We start from the raw sequence: 17856 nt of genomic DNA, 5'->3' as shown, positions 1-17856 counted from the left end.
CCCTCCGTGAACAGCACTTGATGTGACAGGGATGGGCCCCAGAAGGACCCGGAGGACTGGGAAGACAAGATCAGTCTGGTCTCTGGTTGTCAGAACTAGGGTTTTGTTTATTAAACTGGAAATTATATTAACAATGAAACAAATCAGACGGGGCCGGGGTCGTCAGGAAGAGGTTTTGAGGCTGGGGTGGGAGGCAGCCGGGTTTGGCTGCGGCTGCTGTGAACCACAATGTCGTCGTATTCATCCTGGGGGCAAAGGGGACCAGGCAGAGGGGCTCAGGCGGCTGTCACTTTGCCCACCACCCATGTCCTCATAGAACACCCTAAGAATTGGGTCTCGCCTCAAAGCCCAAGTTCCCCTGCTCCTGGCTCAACCTCCCAGTTTCCTAGCTCTCAGAACTCCATTTTCTTTTCTTTTCTTTTCTTTTTTTTTTTTAAGATGGAGTCTCGCTCTGTCGCCCAGGCTGGAGTGCAGTGGCGTGATCTAGGTTCACTGCAACCTCCACCTCCCAGGTTCAAGCAATTCTCCTACCTCAGCCTCCCAAGTAGCTGGGATTATAGGCATGCGCCACCACGCCCAGCTAATTTTTGTATTTTTAGTAGAGACAGGGTCTTGCCATGTTGGCCAGGCTGGTCTCGAACTCCTGACCTCGTGATCCGCCCGCCTCGGCCTCCCAAAGTGCTGGGATTACAGGTGTGAGCCACCGCACCTGGCCAGAACTCCATTTTCAAGGTCATTTCTACAGACCAATTTCTAGCCAGCCGCCACTCCAGAGTTTTGGCAACTGAGCTGGCCCTCCTCCACCCCTTCCCTCTGCCTTTACCCAAATTCCTCCGCACCCATCATTCAGCACCGCGCCTTGCCCAAGGACGGATCTGTATTGCTGGGTTCTCTGACTATATCTCTCCCCACCGCTGGCTCGGGTCCTGCCCCAGCACTGCCGGTGTTCAAATCACTGCCACCCAAGGTTTTATTTTCGCAGTGTGAGTTCTCCAATTCTTGCTGCCTAAAATCACCCCCAGCGCTGCCACCCACCCCCGCTGTGTTCACCAATCACTGCGACCAACGTCTTTCCTCCACCCCTGCCTGAGTTCTACCTTTGCCACTGCCTTAGTTTTTCAGCCACTTCTGCCCAAGCTCTTCCCACCACCCCTGTCCAGGTCTCTCCTGACTAGTGCCCCATGTCACTGGCGCTGCTGCCTGAGTTCTCTAACAGCAGCCCAAGGTCAGTGCTTAATTATCTTCTTGGGCTTCTTGCCTGCCGGTCTATCCTGACCCCCCAGCTGGGCTGCCCTGTCTCTCCTCCTGACTCACGCCCTCGTCTCCGCTGTCGCTGTCGCTACTGCTGCTGCAGGGGCCGGATTTCTCGTCCTCGCCCTCGGGCTCAGGGGCTCCGTGTGCACGGAGGAGGCGGGCGAGGATGGGGTTGGGCCGGAGCATGGCACTGCCGAGTGGGGTGCGGCCACCGTACATGCGGGCAGCAGGGTTCGCGCCTGCCCTCAGGAGAAGCTCCAGCACATCGGCCGCCTGGGCCTCCACTGCCAAATGAAGGGGGCTCCGGCCGCACGTGGGCTCCTGTGGGGGTGCAACAGAAAGGTCAGAGGGCCCGAAGAGGGGACAAGCCCCCTCCCGCCGACGGCATCTTCCCCGAGGTTGGGGCTCACCGGTTTGTCAAGGTCAGCTCCAGCATCTCGGAGCAACCGGACCATCTCCACATCTTTGTGGATAACGGCCACGTGGAGTGGGGTGTGGCCTGGGGACAGAGTGATTGGCGTCAGATGATGAGGTGAGGGCCCCCCCCCCACCCACCGTGCTTTGATCCTGGGGGAGGGTCATGTGGCGTGAGGGTGATTAGGTTTGGGGGCTGGTTCCTGAATTCTTGGGTATGGCAAAGAGGTACCTGGGTACCAAATGCCTGTCTCAGATGGCCTGAGCTTGCTGGCAAGTGCTAGTGCCTGAGTTGTTTGAAGCCTGAGGCCCGTGGGTAAAGAGCCTGGGGTCTGTGGACGGGGAGCCTGGATTTTGGGGCCAGGAGGAGACCCAAGTCTCTGCTCTTATCACTCAAAGGACCTGAGCTGGCACGCTGGTTCACACCTGTAATCCCAGCACTTTGGGAGGCCAAAGCAAGAGGATCACTTGAGCCCAGGAGTTCAAGAAGCAGCCTGGGCAACATGGCAAGACGTCTCTATTAAAAATAAAAAATAAAGGCCAGGCACAGTGGCTCACGCCTGTAATCCCAGCACTTTGGGAGGCTGAGGCGGGTGGATCACGAGGTCAGGAGATCGAGACCATCCTGGCTAACATGGTGAAACCCCGTCTCTACTAAAAATACAAAAAATTAGCTGGGCATGGTGGCGGGCGCCTGTAGTCCCAGCTACTCGGGAGGCTGAGGCAGGAGAATGGCGTGAACCCAGGAGGCAGAGCTTGCAGCGAGCTGAGATGGCGCCACTGCCCTACAGCCTGGGCAACAGAGTGAGACTCCATGTCAAAAAAAAAAAAAAAAAACCTTAAATTAAGGTTCCTGCCTAGGCACGGTGGCTCACACCTGTAATCCCAGCACTTTGGGAGGCCATGGCGGGTAGATCACCTAAGGCCAGGAGTTCAAGACCAGCCTGGTCAACATGGTAAAACCCCATCTCTACTAAAAATACAAAAATAAGCTGGGCATGGTAGCATGTGCCTGTAATCCCTGTAATCCCAGCTACTCGGGAGGCTGAGGCAGGAGAATCACCTGAACCTGGGAGGTGGAGGTTGCAGTGAGCCAAGATCACGCCACTGAACTCCAACCTGGGCAACAGAGTGAGACTGTCTCAAAAAAAAAAAAAAAAAGGGGGTACCAAGTAGCTGAAAAGCCTGTGACCTGGGGGCGAGAGGCAGGCCCTGAACACTGGGTCCTGAATGACGTCAGTCCATCTGAGGAGGGGTCTGGTCTCAGGTGGCTGGGCTTATAGGCAGGGGAGCAGAAACTTGGATGTCAGGGCTGTGGGCAGATGAGCCCTTCTTCCCATGAGGCTGAGGAGGGCTGTCTCTGAACCCTGCTGCCCATTGCTGGGAACCTGGGGTGCCAGAGTTTCACAGAGGCTCTGAGCTCTGCATTCCCCGGTCCTGGGTAGGGTAGGGGTCTGCAATACACTCTGCAGGTGGGGAGCCCGGGGGCCCGACAACTGGATCCTGGCAGCTCTGCGTCTGTGGGTGACAGGTCTGCATCCCAAGTGACCTGGGGCCTCCAGGTGGGGGTCCTGGGTCCTACATATCCAATTCTCAATCATCTGGGCCCTGAGTGGAGGTCCCTGGTCCCGATGTCTGGGCTCCTGAAGCCTAGGCATGATTTCCCAAGGAGCTTGGTCTCAAATCAGGGAAGCTGAGCCCAGGGCCAGGTGCTCTCGCCTAGCCCAGGAGCTGAGTCCTTCCCTGGTGACGACCCTCACCCTCGTAGTTTTCAGCCTCCAGCTGCAGCTTCCAGTCCTCCTCACTCTCCTCTTCTTCCTTCTCCAAGTCGGAATCGGGGTACAAGGCGACAGGGGTGTGGTTGGTGTCAGGAGTACGGTCAGGGCCCTGAGCGAGGTAGGTGTCGGGGGCTTCCCTGGGGCACCAGGGGCGGGGCTGAAGCAGGGCACGGGCACAGGCGTGTGCCCCCACACGGCAGGCCAGGTGCAGCGCCGTGTGGCCCCTACGCTCCGCCATGCACAGCCCGGCGCCTGCTGCATACAGCTTCTCCACCGTGGATGCCTCCCCCAGGATGGCTGCCAGGTGCAGGGCTGTCTGCAGAAGCAGAGGACAGGCGGTAGGGAGTCACACTGGGAACCCTGTACCCCAAGCCCTACACCATCCCTCGTGGCTCACCTGGCCTAGGTCATTCTGCAGGTCCATGTACTCAGTGCCGGCCGAGAAGCCTAGAAGAAAATCCAGGAAGGGTTCATGCTGATGAATCACAGCCAAGTGCAGTGCCCTGGGGACAAAGACCGGGGTCAGAGGGCAAAGTTCAAGTCCTCTTGCATTCCTTCATTCAACAAACATGGGGTGCCTACTGTATGCTAGGCCTTGTGACCACAGTTCTGGAACCCCCTGTCAGCTATCTGGGAGGTCAGAGGTCAGAGTTTCATCAGCAAATTCATGGAATCAATGTTTATTCAGTGGGATTTCCACTTCTGCCCAAAATGAAGTAACATGGACCAGAATTCACTCCCACATGAAACAAACAAACAAACGAGTCAGACGAAATACGGTGTATGAAGCAACAGTGTTGAAGACACTGGACATCGTGCAATGAATCACAGTGACCCCTGAAAGACAGGAAACACGAGGTGGGCCCCACACTTGACTGCCACAGCTTATTGTCTTGAGAGAGTTTCAAAGCCATGGTGCAGAGAGGGGAATCCAAGCAGAGCCCATCAGGTTGTCTGAGGTCAGGAGATGGATATGGAGAAGAGTCTGTGCAGGCCAGGGTGGCTAGAGTCACAGGACAGAGTACAAAACAAAGAGAGTTGCCAAAGGAGAGATCGCTGGGGAACTGCAGGAGGTTCTCTTGTGTATTCCGGAGAATACAGATCAGCCATGCTTGTGAGTCTGTGGGGATGGGAAAACCATCCAAAAGGATTTCAGAAAAGTGCTCGTTACTCACACAGGGCCAGGAATAGTGAGTGTTCCCACCAGCCAGGCTGGAAAAACATCATCACAGGCTATCGGGTGGGATACTCAGGAAGGTCTTGCCTCAATAGTGGGGAATAATTAACTGTAGATGGGGCACTGCTCAACACCCACCTAACAAATCATAAAAGCAAAACTGGAAAGACTCAAACTACTTCCGAGTAATTTAACTCCATCCCAGAATAATATTCAAGAATATTTATTTATTTATTTATTTTAATTTTTATTTTTTTGAGAGAGAGTCTTGCCCTGTCGCCCAGGCTGGAGCGCAGTGACACGATCGTGGCTCACTGCAACCTCCACCTCCTGGGTTCAAGCGATTCTCCTGCCTCAGCCTCCCGAGTAGCCGGAACCACAGGCGCGTGCCACCACACCTGGCTAATTTTTGTAGTTTTTAGTACAGACAGGGTTTCACCATGTTGGCCAGGCTGATCTTGAACTCCTGACCTTGTGATCCACCAGCCTTGGCCTCCCAAAGTGCTGGGATTACAGGTGTGAGCCACTGCACCTGGCCTCAAGAATATTTATAGGAATACAGAATTCTCCAGACTAACAAGGTAAAATTCACAATGTCTGGCACCTCACCAAAGATTATCAGGCATGTAAAGAAGCAGGATAACATGATCCATAATAGGAACCATCAATGAATTGAAACTGACCCAGAAATGACACAGATGTTAGAATTTGCAAACAAGAATATTAAAACAGTTCATTATGCTGGGCACGGTGGCCCACACCTGTCATCCTGGCACTTTGGGAGGCCAAGGTGGGCAGATCACTTGAGGTCAGGAGTTTGAGACCAACCTGGCCAACATGATGAGACCCTGCCTCTACAAAAATACAAAAAAAATTTAGCCAGGCACGGTGGCATGCGCCTGTAATCCCACCTACACAGGAGGCTGAGGCAGGACAATCATTTGAACCTGAGAAATGGAGGTTGCAGTGAGCTGAGATCGTGCCACTGCACTCCAGCCTGGGCGACAGAGTGAGACTCCGCCTCAAATAATAATAATAAAATAAAATAAATTTCTTTTACTCTATGTGAAATGGCATAATATCACTTTAAGGTAGCCCATGATAACTTAAAGTTGTAAACTATCAACCCTACAGCAGGAGTCCGCAAACTTTTTCTGTAAGGAGCCAGATAACTATTTTAGTCTTTGTAGGTCATATGGTTTCTCTTTTTGGTTTTGTTTTTCTTTTTCTTTTTTTGTTTGTTTGTTTTGTTTTTTTGAGATGGAGTCTCGTTCTGCTGCCCAGGCTGGAGTGCAGTGGCGTGATCTCAGCTCACTGCAACCTCCGCCTCCTGGGTTCAAGCCATTCTCCTGCCTCTCAAGTAGCTGGGACTACAGGTGCCCGCCACCACTGCCAGCTAACTTTTTGTATTTTTAGTAGAGACAGGGTTTCACCATGTTAGCCAGGATGGTCTCGATCTCCTGACCTCGTGATCCGTCCGCCTTGGCTCCCAAGGTGCTGGGATTACAGGCATGAGCCACTGAGCCCAGCAGTCATACGGTTTCTTTTGACTACTCGACTCTGCTGTGTCAGTGCAAAAGCAGCCTCTGACAATATGTAAATGAGTGAGCTTGCTTGCGTTCCAAAAGAACTTTATTTATGGAGCTTGAAATATGAATTTCATACACTTTCGCTTGCCATATAATATTATTATTCTTTTGATTTTTAGAAACTGTTTAAAAATGTAAAGACCATTCTTAGCTCACAACCATACAACAGCAGATGGCTGGCTAGATTTTGCCTAGAGGCCATAGTTTGCCAACCCCCACCTTAAAGCAACCACTAACATAACAAAAAGAGGAATATCTAATAAGCAAACAAAAGAAATAAAATGAGGCTGGGCGCGGTGGCTCACGCCTGTAATCCCAGCACTTTGGGAAGCCGAGGCGGGCGGATCACAAGGTCAGGAGATCGAGACCACGGTGAAACCCCGTCTCTACTAAAAATACAAAAAAAAATTAGCCAGGCGAAGTGGCAGGTGCCTGTAGTCCCAGCTACTCGGGAGGCTGAGGCAGGAGAATGGCATGAACCTGGGGGGCGGAGCTTGCAGTGAGCCGAGATTGCACCACTGCACTCCAGCCTGGGTGACAGAGCGAGACTCCATCTCAAAAAAAAAAAAAAAAAAAAAGAAATAAAATGAAAAACACTATACAGAAGGAGCAGGATTGAAAAAAAAGTAACAAAAACTATACCCAATAAAAGGCAAAAAGGAGGGAGGAAAAACAAAACATAGGTAAGTAGAATATATATAATAGACATGGGATAAATTTACACAATCATATCAATATCAAATTAAATGTAAATGGTCTAAACACTAATTAAAAGGCAGAGACTGGGCACAGTGGTTCATCCCTGTAACCCAGCACTTTGGGAGGCCAAGGTGGGAAGATTGCTTGAGCTCAAGAGTTTGAGACCACGGCTGCACACAGTGGCTCACACCTGTAATCCCAGCACTCTGAGAGGCCACAGCGGGTGGATCACCTGAGGTCAGGAGTTTGAGACCAGCCTGGCCAACATGGTGAAACTGCTGTTGCTACTAAAAATACAAAAATTAGCCAGGTGTGGGGGCACGTGCCTGTAATCCCAAATTTGGGAGGCTGAGGCAGTAGAACTGCTTAAACCCAGGAGGAGTCAGAGGTTTCAGCGAGCAGAGATAGTGCCACTATACTCCAGCCTGGGTGACAGAACAAGACTCTGTCTCAAAAAAAAAAAAAAAAAAAAAAAGAGTTTGAGAACATAGGGGGACAAAAAAATTTAAAAGTTTGCCAGGCATGGTGGCATGTGCCTGTGGTCCCAGCTACTCAGGAGGCTGAGGTGCAAGGATCACTTGAGCCAGGAGGTTGTGGCTACAGTAAGCCATGATCATGCCACTGCACTCCAGCCTGGGTGACAGAGCAAGACCCTGCCTCAAAAAAAAAAAGGGTAGAGATTGTTAGATTGAATAAAAAAGCAAAGGCCAGGGGTGGTGGCTCATGCCCATAATCCTAGCACTTTAGGAGGCTGAGGCAGGTGGATTGCTTGAGCCCAGGCATTCAAGATGAGCCTGGGCAACATAGCAAGATCCCGCCTCTATTATAAAGAAAGCAAAACCCAATTATACACTGTCTACAATAAATACCCTTTAGATATAAATAAATTACCCAGACATGGTGGGGCAAACCTGTAGTCCTTGCTACTTGGGAGGATGGGGTAGGGGGATGGCTTGGTAGGAGCTCAAGACTGCAGTGAGCTGTGACTGAGACACTGTATCCAGCCTGGGTGACAGAGTAAGACCCTGTCAATAGGTAGGCAGGCAGGCAGGCAGGCAGGCAGGTAGAGATAGACAGAGATAGATAGATAGATAGATAGATAGATAGATAGATAGATAGATAGATAGATAGATAGATAGATAGATAGACAGACAGACAGACAGACAGACAGACACACACACAGACACACAGACACACAGACAGAGAGAAATACAAATATTTTTAGGCCGGGCATGGTGGCTCACACCTGTAATCCTAGAACTTTGGGAGGCTGAGGTGGGTGGATCACTTGAAGTCAGGAGTTTGAGACCAGCCTGGCCAACATGGTGAAATCCCATCTCTGCTAAAAATACAAAAATTAGCCGGATGTGATCGTGCATGCCTGTAATCCCAGCTATGTGGAAGGCTGAAACATGAGAATTGCTTGAACCCGGGAGGCAGAGGTTGCAGCAAGCTGAGATCATTCCACTGTACTCCAGCTTCGGCGACAGAGCAAGACTCCAGTCTCAAAAAAAAAAAAAAAAGAAAAAAAAATACTGAATTAGGCCGGGTGTGGTGGCTCACGCCTGTAATCTCGGCACTTTGGGAGGCCAAGGTGGGCAGATTATTTGAGGTCAGGAGTTTGAGACCAGCCTGGCCAACATGGTGAAACCCTGTCTCTACCAAAAAATTACAAAAATTATCCGGGCATGGTGGCACCCCCCTGTAATCCCAGCTACTCGGGAGGCTGAGGCAGGAGAATTGCTTGAACCCAGGAGACAGAGGTTGCAGTGAGCCAACACGGTACCACTGCACTCCAGCCTGGGCGACAGAGTGAGACTTCGTTTCAAAAAAAAAAGTCAGAACAGAAACCAATTGAATAGAAAGTAAAAAAAAATTAATGAAACCAAAATTAATTAATGAAATTTAATGAAAATTAACGAGACTATAAAGCTGGTTGAGATCAATATTTACTCAGTGACTCCTGGCTCAGGCCCTGCTTGCATCACTGGGCATACAGCAGTAAACACAACAGACAAAAAACCCAGTACAATCCCTCATCTGGGCCTTTGCAACTGCAGTTCCTTCTCCTTGAAATGCTCTTATCTTGTTTATCTATTGCCTCATTTTCCTGCTTTATTTTTCTCCAAAGTACTTACTACCTCTGACTTTATTTCCTTTTCTTACTTTCTATGTTTCTTTCTTTCTGCGTGTCTTTCTTTGTTTCTTCCTGTCTTTCCATTTCTTTCCTTCCTTGCGGTCTTATCAATCTGTTTATTTAGCTCCACTAAAATGTATGCTCCACAAGGGCTTAAGTTTTTGTTTGTTTTCTTCACTGCCTTTATCACTAGCACCTAAACGGAGCCTGGAACGTGGTAATGTGTAAAGAATATTTGTTTAACAGATGAATCCTTGGTCTCATGGAGCTTACATTCTTTTTTTAAATTTTCCTATTTTTTTACTTTAATTAGGAATTCAACATCGAAGAGCTTACATTCTCTCTCTTTGAATTTAAGATTTGAAGAACACTGCTCAGAAGACAGGATCTTAGAGTCAGGGACCAAGTATTAATTTCGGAAATCAAACTCTAGGGCTCAAATCGGGAGCTAAGAATCAAAGATCATATTTGGAGGTTAGAAGTCAGGAGAAGCCACAGTTCTAACAAAAGTCTCAGGACTGGAGTCAGGTTTGGGTATCAGTGGATACAATGTGGATTCCAGGAGCTGAGAATCATAGTTCAAGAAAAGAAGGTAAGAAATGATTGGGTTAGGATCATAGCTAGATAGAAGATTGGTTTTGTTAAAAGTTAGGACTCGGGGGTTAGAGGTCAGGAAGTTCAGCATCGGAAGTCAGATTTAGGAGTATGAGGTTAGGAAGCCTCAGGGATCAGAGATTAATGAGGAATCTGACGCCGGGTCCTAGGGCTCCGTTTGGCAGCCTAAGGTTCACTCACGTGTCCCCATCCTCAGTGACGTAGCCGAAGACGAGGGGAGCCCACGACAGCCCCGGGCCCAACTCCGCGCCCAACCCAGGTCCTCCGGGGGCCGCTGCGTCCGGACCCAGAGAGCCCAGGCCGCTGTCGCACCATTCATCTGCGTCGGCAGCTTTTCCCAAGCACGCGACCCCAGCCATGGCCCCCGCCGCCTCAGGGACCCCCCGCAGTCGCCCGCCTGTAGCTGGGCTTTGCCGGGAGTTCTGGAGCTTCCGCTCTGCGGGAAATTCCCCACCACGCCCCCTGATTCACCCAATGATAACATGCTGAATCGCTCACACCCCGCCCTCGTACTGCATTCTGACCAATCAGAGTATTCGGGAGGACTACAACTCTCTAGCCGTTCCCACATTTTCCGGGCGCCCTTTACCAACATGGCTGCTGACGCCACGCCTTCTGGGACTCGTAGTCCGGTCCTCGCGCGCTTTCTTACCTAACTGGGGCGCTCTGGGTGTTGTACGAAAGCGCGTCTGCGGCCGCAATGTCTGCTGAGAGTTGTAGTTCTGTGCCCTATCACGGCCACTCCCATTTCTGGTGCCGTCACGGGACAGAGCAGTCGGTGACAGGACAGAGCAGTCGGTGACGGGACACAGTGGTTGGTGACGGGACAGAGCGGTCGGTGACAGCCTCAAGGGCTTCAGCACCGCGCCCATGGCAGAGCCAGACCGTGAGTCGGGGATCCGGGTAGGAGGGTCGGGCCGCGCCGGGGCCTGGCTGAATGCTCCAGGCCCCGGGGCCCAAGGGTGGCCGCGGTGGGGCGGGAAGTAGGGAGCGCTTCGGGGAGTGGGATTCTGAGGGCTGTTGCTAAGCGATCTGTATCGCTAGGCTGGTGGGTTTCTGGGTCGCAGTGTGTTCAGGGTTCGTTTACCACATCCACTTGCCAAGTTGCCAATGATCGCGTGTTTCTCGCACCTTGGTTGCTAAGGACCCTCGCTGCAAAGAACATAAGTTGCCCCGGTCCCGCTTGCTATGGGTACCTGATTGTTAGAGGCAACCAGAGGATGCTGAGGGACCCCTGCTGTCCCCTCCTATGGCTTCCCCTTGTTCCGCGCCTCTCCTAAACCTACCGCCTCCACTGCACCACTGCACCTCCCTCCTAAACCTGCCTCCCAACCAAAGCGTCTCTTCCCTTCTCTCTTCCTTTCTAAACTTCCCTCTGCCTTGTAAATCTAACCCTCCCCGCACACACACTCACACACTGTCGTGTCCTTCCTAACTCCTCCTGAGTGTTCCTTCATGCCCTGAATCCCCTAGGTAGGAGGAGGAGGATCGCTTGAGCCCAGGAATTTGAGGCTGCAGTGAGCTATGATCGCACTATTGCACTCCAACCTGGGTGACATGAGCGAGACCCTTTCTCTAAAAAGTAAAAAAGAAAGAAAGTAAGTCAGGGCCAGAAACAATGGCTCATGCTTGTAATCCCAGTACTTTGGGAGGCCAAGGTGGTTGGATCGCTTGAGCCCAGGAGTTCAAGACCAGCCTGGGCAAAAGCCCCTACTTTCTCCCTGTCCCCCTAAATCTTCCTCTCCAGCCTCTCTGCCCCTCACTAATCACCTCTCCCGGCATCACTTTGCATGTAGATAAGATCTTTTCTCCGTCCCCTCCCTCCCTCTGCTCCATTTTTACCACCATCCCATCCCAGTGTAACTAGGTTGGTGGGTGTTCTTGCCCCCTCACTGACCATTTGAACCCCTTTATTCCCCCCTTAATCGTTCTCCCCACTGTAACCACCTCTGCTCCCCTCCCCCAGCCTCTCACCCTCTGGAGACCCAGGCAGGGAAGGTGCAGGAGGCTCAGGTGAGATGGGGGAAAGGGTGGAGGGGAGGAGAGAGACGGACTTCTTCCACATCCCACACTGGGGGGAGGTGGCAAAGGGGAAACAGTCACCCCAGGGCCCTCGGCTCATTGCCCCAATCCCTCACACCACCCAGTGCAGCTTTCTGGGGAAAGGCAGATTCTGGGGATTGTCAGAGAAGAGTTTCCAGCCTCAAGTCCAGGCCTGTCCTCCCAAACTTTCCTTCTTCCTTGCCACTGCCTGCCATCCCTGCTGAACCACATTTGTCCTGGGACTGGAAGAGACAGGTGTCCCATTTGGTCTTGGAACCACAGATCTCGTGGACAAGTGATGGGAAAAAATGATCTCACAGAGTGATGATGAAAGTAACTCAGGGGGCCAGATGCAGTGGCTTATGCCTGTAATTCCAATAACTCAGGAGACTGAGGCGCGAGGATTGCTTGAGCCCAGGAGTTTGAGGCTGCAGTGAGCTATGATTGCATCACTGCACTCCAGCCGGGGTGAAAGAGCAAGACCCTTTCTCTAAAAAGTAAAAAAGAAAGAAAGTAACTCAGAGCCAGACACAGTGGCTCATGCTTGTAATCCCAGTACTTTGGGAGGCTGAGGTAGGAGGATCGCTTGAGCCCAGGAGTTCCAGACCAGTCTTGGCAACATAGGGAGGCCTCCACCTCTACAAAATATTTAAAAATTAGCCATGTGTAGTGGTGCATGCCTGCATTGCCAGCTACTCAGGAGGCTGAGTTGGGGGAGGATTGCTTAAGCCCAGGAGGTTAAGGCCGTAGTGTGCCATGGCTGTGCCACTGCACCCCAACCGGGGCGACAGAGCAAAACACGGTCTCAAAAAAAAAAAAAGGAAGAAAAGTAAGGAAACTCAGGGTACTGTGGGAGCACAGAGAAAATTTTCTGGGTCAAAGAAGATTCTAGCCAGGCCATTCCCTGGAGGAATCCACAGGCTGGTCTAGCTGTCAGACCAAGATACAGACACAGCATAAGTGAAGAGTGACTTAGAATTTTCTTAGACAAGGTGAGAAATAGTGATCCACACAACAGGTATCGCTTGTGCAAAGACCTGGGGGGCATGAAGGAGTGTGATGTGTTCCGTAATTGGGTGGCTGGTGGTGGTCAGCTTGTTATAGTCGTGGTTAGCATTTACTGACGGCTTACTAAAGCTGGGCCCACTGTTTAGTGCCAAACATGCCTCATCTCAATTTCATCTTCCTGGCATCCCTGTGAAGAGAAACGCCTATCACGGCCATTTTACAGATGCAGAATTTGAGGCAGAGTTGTTAAGTCACTTATCCCCTGTCCCTCGGCTACAGGAGCAGGGAAGGGTTTGAGTCCCCCAGCACTGGGCACACCACCTGTCGGGCTGCCAGGAGAGGTGGACAGGCAGTCTCATAGGAGCTTGAAGGCCCCCGTCAGCACCTCCGGCTCTCCTTTAGGCCAAGCTGCAGACACATGCTGGGCACAGGCCTTCCACACAGCCTCACTGTATACAGCCTGAAAGAGTGCCAGCCCACCCACACCCCTGAGATTGCCTTTCAGACGTGGGGTGGTGCAGAAGCGGGCATCAGAATACCTCACAAATGTACAGTGGAGCTTTGCTAAGGATGTAAGAGCCTCCTGTTAGGCTGTGGCAACTCACTCGCCTGGCTCCCAAAGCACGACCACTGTCAGAGAAAAAGGTTGAATGTTAAAAAGGATCCTCAGTCCCAAAGAGAGAGATGCGAGGATGTAAAATGCAGCATTGTCCGTCACAGGGCAAAACTGGAAACAGTCCAAATGGCTGTCAGTGGATGGGTTAAATGAACTATGGTTCATCCATACAATCCAATACTATGTAGCTGCTCTGAAAAACGAGGTGAGGCCGGGCACGGTGGCTCACACCTGTAATCCCGGCACTTTGGGAGGCAGGAGGATCACTTGAGCCTAGGAGTTTTGAGACCAGCCTGGGCAACATAGCAAGATGCCGTCTCTTTTTTAAAAAATTATTTTTTAAATTGGGTGGGTCTGTAGCATATTGTTCTGCCGAAAACTCAAGATGTTGTATTGTACTATGACCTATTTCTGTAAAAAATAATTAGTTTTATGCAGAGAAAACTGGAGTAATTTCCATTAAGCTTAGCTAACAGTGGTTATCTTTATAAGGGTGGGCTTGGGCAATTACAAGGCGAGTGCCGCAAGTTATATGTTGTTGAAGTATACATGAGTATAGTCAAGGTTTTTGCAGAGGTTGTCCAATCTCTCTTTCTCTCTGTCTCTCTCTCTCTCTCTCTCATTCTCACTCTCTCTTTCTCTCTCTCTTTTTTTTTTTGAGATGGGGTCTCGCTCTGTCACCCAGGCTGGAGTGCAGTGGGGTGATCTCGCTGACTGCAACCTCCACCTCCCAGGTTCAAGCGATTCTCCTGCGTCAGCCTCCCGAATAGCTGGGACTACAGACACGTGCCACCATGCCTGGCTAATTTTTTGTATTTTTATTAGACACGGGGTTTCATCATGTTGGCCAGGATGGTCTCGATCTCCTGACCTCGTGATCCACCCACCTCAGCCTCCCAAAGTGTTGGGATTACAGGTGTGAGCCACCGTGCTCAGCCTTTCTCTCTCTTTTTAAATAGAGACAGAGTCTCACTGTGTTGCCCAGGCTGGTCTTGAACTCCTGGCATCAAGCAACCTTCCTGCCTCAGCCTCCCAAAGTGGTGGGATTACAGGCATGAGCCACCACGCCCAGCTGGAGTTGCACAGTCTTAAAGAGCAATTTTTTAAATTGTCGTATGTTTGGAAGGGAGGGTCTTATTCAAAAAGACTTGGACGCAGAGCAGTGAGTATCCGGGGAAGGGAGTTGTCTGAGGTGGTGGCTTGGTCAGAACTGCATTTTGGTGAAATCCATTGCAGGGCCCAGCTGTGGTCCAGCCTGAATTAGGCATTCATTGCGAGGTGGAGGAGCTCCTGGAGCTCCTGCCAGGAGCCAGACCCTGTTCTCAGTGCTGGGCACCCAGACAAAGTCCCTGCCCTTGTGGACATCCTGGCAATTCCATAGATGTCTGGGAAGACTGGAGAAGCCAGAGAGAAGGGCCTTTGAAGTGGAGAGGGGCAAGCTGACCCAGACAGCCTCACATGCAGGGCAGCACGGTGGATGGGAGGTGGAGACTGAGGCTGGGAGGCTGGGGGAGGAGGCTGGGGCAGGACCCCTGGAGGAGAGGACAGGCTGGACCAGGTGGAGCCCCGGGGAGGGAAAGGGGGTTGGTGGACAGACCCTTAGGAGGCTCAGCGTACATGCTCTGGAGCTGAAGGGCTGTGGCAGGAGGGTGAGGAGGGGGGCGGGGGCAGGAAACATCTGGCTGATGGTGGGGGACAGTACGATCGCATTGAGATGAGGCCTGGGAGGAGGATGGGCTTGGAGGAGATGCCAGGGTCCATTTGGGACATAGTAGGAGTGAGAGGCTGGGGGGCACCTAGGGCAAGGTGTCCAGGAAGCCAGGGAACCCCGGATCTGGGGGCAGAGAGATGGTATCATGAGTGACGGGGCAGAGGCCATTGGCATGGATGAGACAGGTAACCCCAGGAAAGTGGAAAGAGAAAGCAGAGAGGCCCTGGACAGAGTCCCAGAGACCTGCCAGTCTGGAGCTGGGCTGAGGGGAGGCTTCGAGGAAGGAGACAGAGGTCGCTCGAGAGGTGGGCAGAGTGTCTGAGGCCTTGAGCAGGGGGCACATAGGTCCTTGAAGTGAGCACCAAGGCTTTGCATTGGAATCATTCCCAGAGTGACTTGGGACATTATTCAGAGGCCCCCAGGGCTGCTGGGAAGGGACAGCAGGCCCACGCTCCAGGGGACCCGGGAACGAAGGGAAGACCCCAGGCTGTGACCTGTGAAGACCCCAGCACAGCAACAGCCAGTGCTTACCGAGCACTTCCCCCGCCCCTGGTGCTGCGCCCAGCACCCGAGCTCCCTTTCCAAGGTGAGGGACACCCAGACTTAGAAAATCAAAGTCACAACCAGGCACAGTGGCTCACGCCTGTAATCCCAGCACTTTGGGAGGCCGAGGCAGGAGACTTGCTTGAGCCCAGGAGTTCAAGACCACCCTGGGCAACAGAGGAAGACCTCGTCTCTACAAAACAAACAAACAAACAAAAAATTAGCCTGGCGTGGTGGCACGTGCCTGTGGTCCCAGCTACTTGGGAGGCTGAGGTGGGAGGATCCCTTGAGCTTGGGAGGTTGAGGCTGCAGCGAGCTGTGACTGCACCAGTGCACTCCAGCCTGGGCAACAGAGCAAGACACTGTCTCAAAAAAGAAAAGCAAAGCAAAGCCACTCACATGAGGTCTTGCTCCTGGGGACTGGCATAGCCAGGACTCCAACCCCGGCAGCCTGTCCCAGAGCCCTGGAGCTAGCCCCAGTGCAGTCTCTCCACCACCCCACACTTCCTCAGGCCACCTTCCTGCCACAGCCTTTTCCCCAAACCTGGTATCACCCCCTCTCCTCCCTCCCTAATCCCACCTCTCGGGCCTGGCCACTCCACCCCACCCCTTCCAGGACTCAGATTCAGACTCTGAGGGAGGAGCCGCTGGTGGAGAAGCAGACAGTGAGTATCTTCCTGGAGGGACAGGGAGCAGGGTTCTGGGGGGCGGGGGGATTTCAGGGCAGGGGTGTGGGTGATACCTCCTCAACTCCATCAGGAGTGACATTCAAGGTATGTAGCAGTGGGTTGGGTACCAGTGCCAGAGCAGGCTCCTGGAGGCCCCTGGCTGGGCCGGGCCTTGTGCCTTTAGATGTGGGGAGGCCGGGGACCCCAGGGCTGGGGCCAGGGTGCTGGAGACATCCATGCCCCCTGGCTGAATGCCCGTCCTGCCGCTGTCTCTCTTCTTTCCGGTCAGTGGACTTCCTGCGGAACTTATTCTCCCAGACGCTCAGCCTGGGCAGCCAGAAGGAGCGTCTGCTGGACGAGTTGACCTTGGAAGGGGTGGCCCGGTACATGCAGAGCGAACGCTGTGAGTCCCCTGTCAGGATTGGGCCACTTTGCCTGGCTCCTGGCCCCAAGTGACCTCCCATCCCCAGCCACTTGAACCATTTATTGAAATCTTTTCTTTATAAGTAGCAAGAAACCCAACTGGAACTGGCTTAAGCCAAAAAGGAGTGTGTTGGCTCTAATCCAGCTTGAAGCATGGCTGGGTCCAGGTGCTTCCACTTTGTTAAAAATCATAACTCTCTCTGATGCTGCTTTTCTTGTTTTGGGGTAAAGGTAACTCCTGGCCGCTGCAAATGCAGGTTCCACTAGCCTAGGAGCTGCCACCGGAGAGCACCTTTTCCCAGTAGTTCAAACCAAACAGCAGAGATTGGCTCCCTTTGGTCCCGGTTGAGTCACATGCCTGCCCCCATGCCTCTGATTGGCCAGACCTGGGTCGCTTCTCCATTGCTGAGGGAATTACTGCACTCTGATTGACCAGGCCTGTTTCATAAAATGAGGATAATGATTATAGTATCTAACTCATAAGGTTATTGGCGGGGCTAAATAAATTAATATAGGACCAGGTGCAGTGGCTCATGTATGTAATCTCAGCACTTTGGGAGGCCATTGCAGGAGGATCACTCAACGCCAGGCATTCAAGACCAGCCTGGGCAACATAGTGAGACCCCCCCCCCACCATCTCTACAAGAAAAAAAAATAGTCAGATATGGGGGCGTTGCCTGTAGTCTCAGCTACTCAGGAGGCTGAGAAGGGAGGATTGTTTGAGCCCAGGAATTGGAGGCTGCAGTGAGCTATGATGGCACCACTGCACTGCAGCCTGGGCAACACAGTGAGACTCTGACTCTAAAAAAAAATAAAGTAATAAAATTTAAAAAATAAATAAAAATGCAAATACTTAGAGCAGGGCCTGGAACATAGCGAGAGCTGTGGCAGGGTGTGCTGTGGTTATTACTACAGGAGGCTTATTTCAGATGTGGTGGATAGGTGTCCACTTACTGAGTCACCATGAAATTTATATTTCTTTTTCTTTTTTTTTTTTTGAGATGGAGTCTTGCTCTGTTGCCCAGGCTGGATTGCAGTGGCACAATCTCAGCTCACTGCAACCTCCACCTCCCGGGTTCCAGCAATTCTGCCTCAGCCTCCCGAGTGGCTGGGATTACAGACGCACACCACCACGACTGGCTAATTTTTTGTATTTTAGTAGAGACAGGGTTTCACCATGT

General features: G+C 52.0%; 2 protein-coding genes across 9 annotated transcripts in view; one reads left to right on the top strand and one right to left on the bottom strand.

The window, feature by feature from the left end:
- Positions 1-86: 86 nt before the first annotated feature.
- Positions 87-10433, bottom strand: NFKBIB (NFKB inhibitor beta). Of its 5 annotated transcripts, none has more exons than XM_004060693.3 (6): positions 10316-10433; positions 3844-3949; positions 3429-3762; positions 1665-1753; positions 1315-1575; positions 87-245 (listed from the first exon to the last, which is right to left on the bottom strand). In XM_004060693.3, exons 2-6 carry the CDS (start codon positions 3868-3870, stop codon positions 144-146), a joined length of 813 nt encoding a protein of 270 aa, XP_004060741.1. In that variant the 5' UTR covers positions 3871-3949; positions 10316-10433; the 3' UTR covers positions 87-143. The 5 variants fall into 5 exon arrangements, with proteins under 5 accessions (XP_004060741.1, XP_004060739.1, XP_018871075.2 ...); XM_004060691.4 differs by lacking the exon at positions 10316-10433 and adding an exon at positions 9844-10145; XM_019015530.2 differs by lacking the exon at positions 10316-10433 and adding an exon at positions 9844-10118 and having other exon boundaries at positions 3844-3893.
- SIRT2 (sirtuin 2) overlaps positions 10345-17856 on the top strand; it is a 21142-nt gene continuing 13630 nt past the window's right edge. The window contains exons 1-4 of one of the 4 annotated variants that reach the window (XM_004060690.5): positions 10417-10549; positions 11630-11676; positions 16201-16249; positions 16542-16655. In XM_004060690.5, coding sequence (XP_004060738.1) covers positions 10534-10549; positions 11630-11676; positions 16201-16249; positions 16542-16655 — 226 coding nt within the window. In that variant the 5' untranslated portion in view covers positions 10417-10533. Of the gene's footprint in view, positions 10550-11155; positions 11262-11629; positions 11677-16200; positions 16250-16541; positions 16656-17856 lie in introns of those variants that run through there. The other 3 variants (XM_055369319.2, XM_004060688.4, XM_055369320.2) reach the window with 3 other exon arrangements.

The sequence above is a fragment of the Gorilla gorilla genome, chromosome 20, assembly GCF_029281585.2.
Source record: "Gorilla gorilla gorilla isolate KB3781 chromosome 20, NHGRI_mGorGor1-v2.1_pri, whole genome shotgun sequence".
Classification (NCBI taxonomy): domain Eukaryota; kingdom Metazoa; phylum Chordata; class Mammalia; order Primates; family Hominidae; genus Gorilla; species Gorilla gorilla.
This window is presented reverse-complemented; position numbering and strand designations above follow the sequence as displayed.

Coding starts and splice junctions, on each gene's coding strand:
- NFKBIB (XM_004060691.4), bottom strand. CDS start 10,022: ATGGCTGGGGTCGCGTGCTTGGGAAAAGCTGCCGACGCAGATGAATGG. Junction 1,754..3,428: donor GGAGGCTGAAAACTACGAGG/GTGAGGGTCGTC, acceptor CTCTGTCCCCAG/GCCACACCCCACTCCACGTG. Junction 1,576..1,664: donor GAGCTGACCTTGACAAACCG/GTGAGCCCCAAC, acceptor GCACCCCCACAG/GAGCCCACGTGCGGCCGGAG.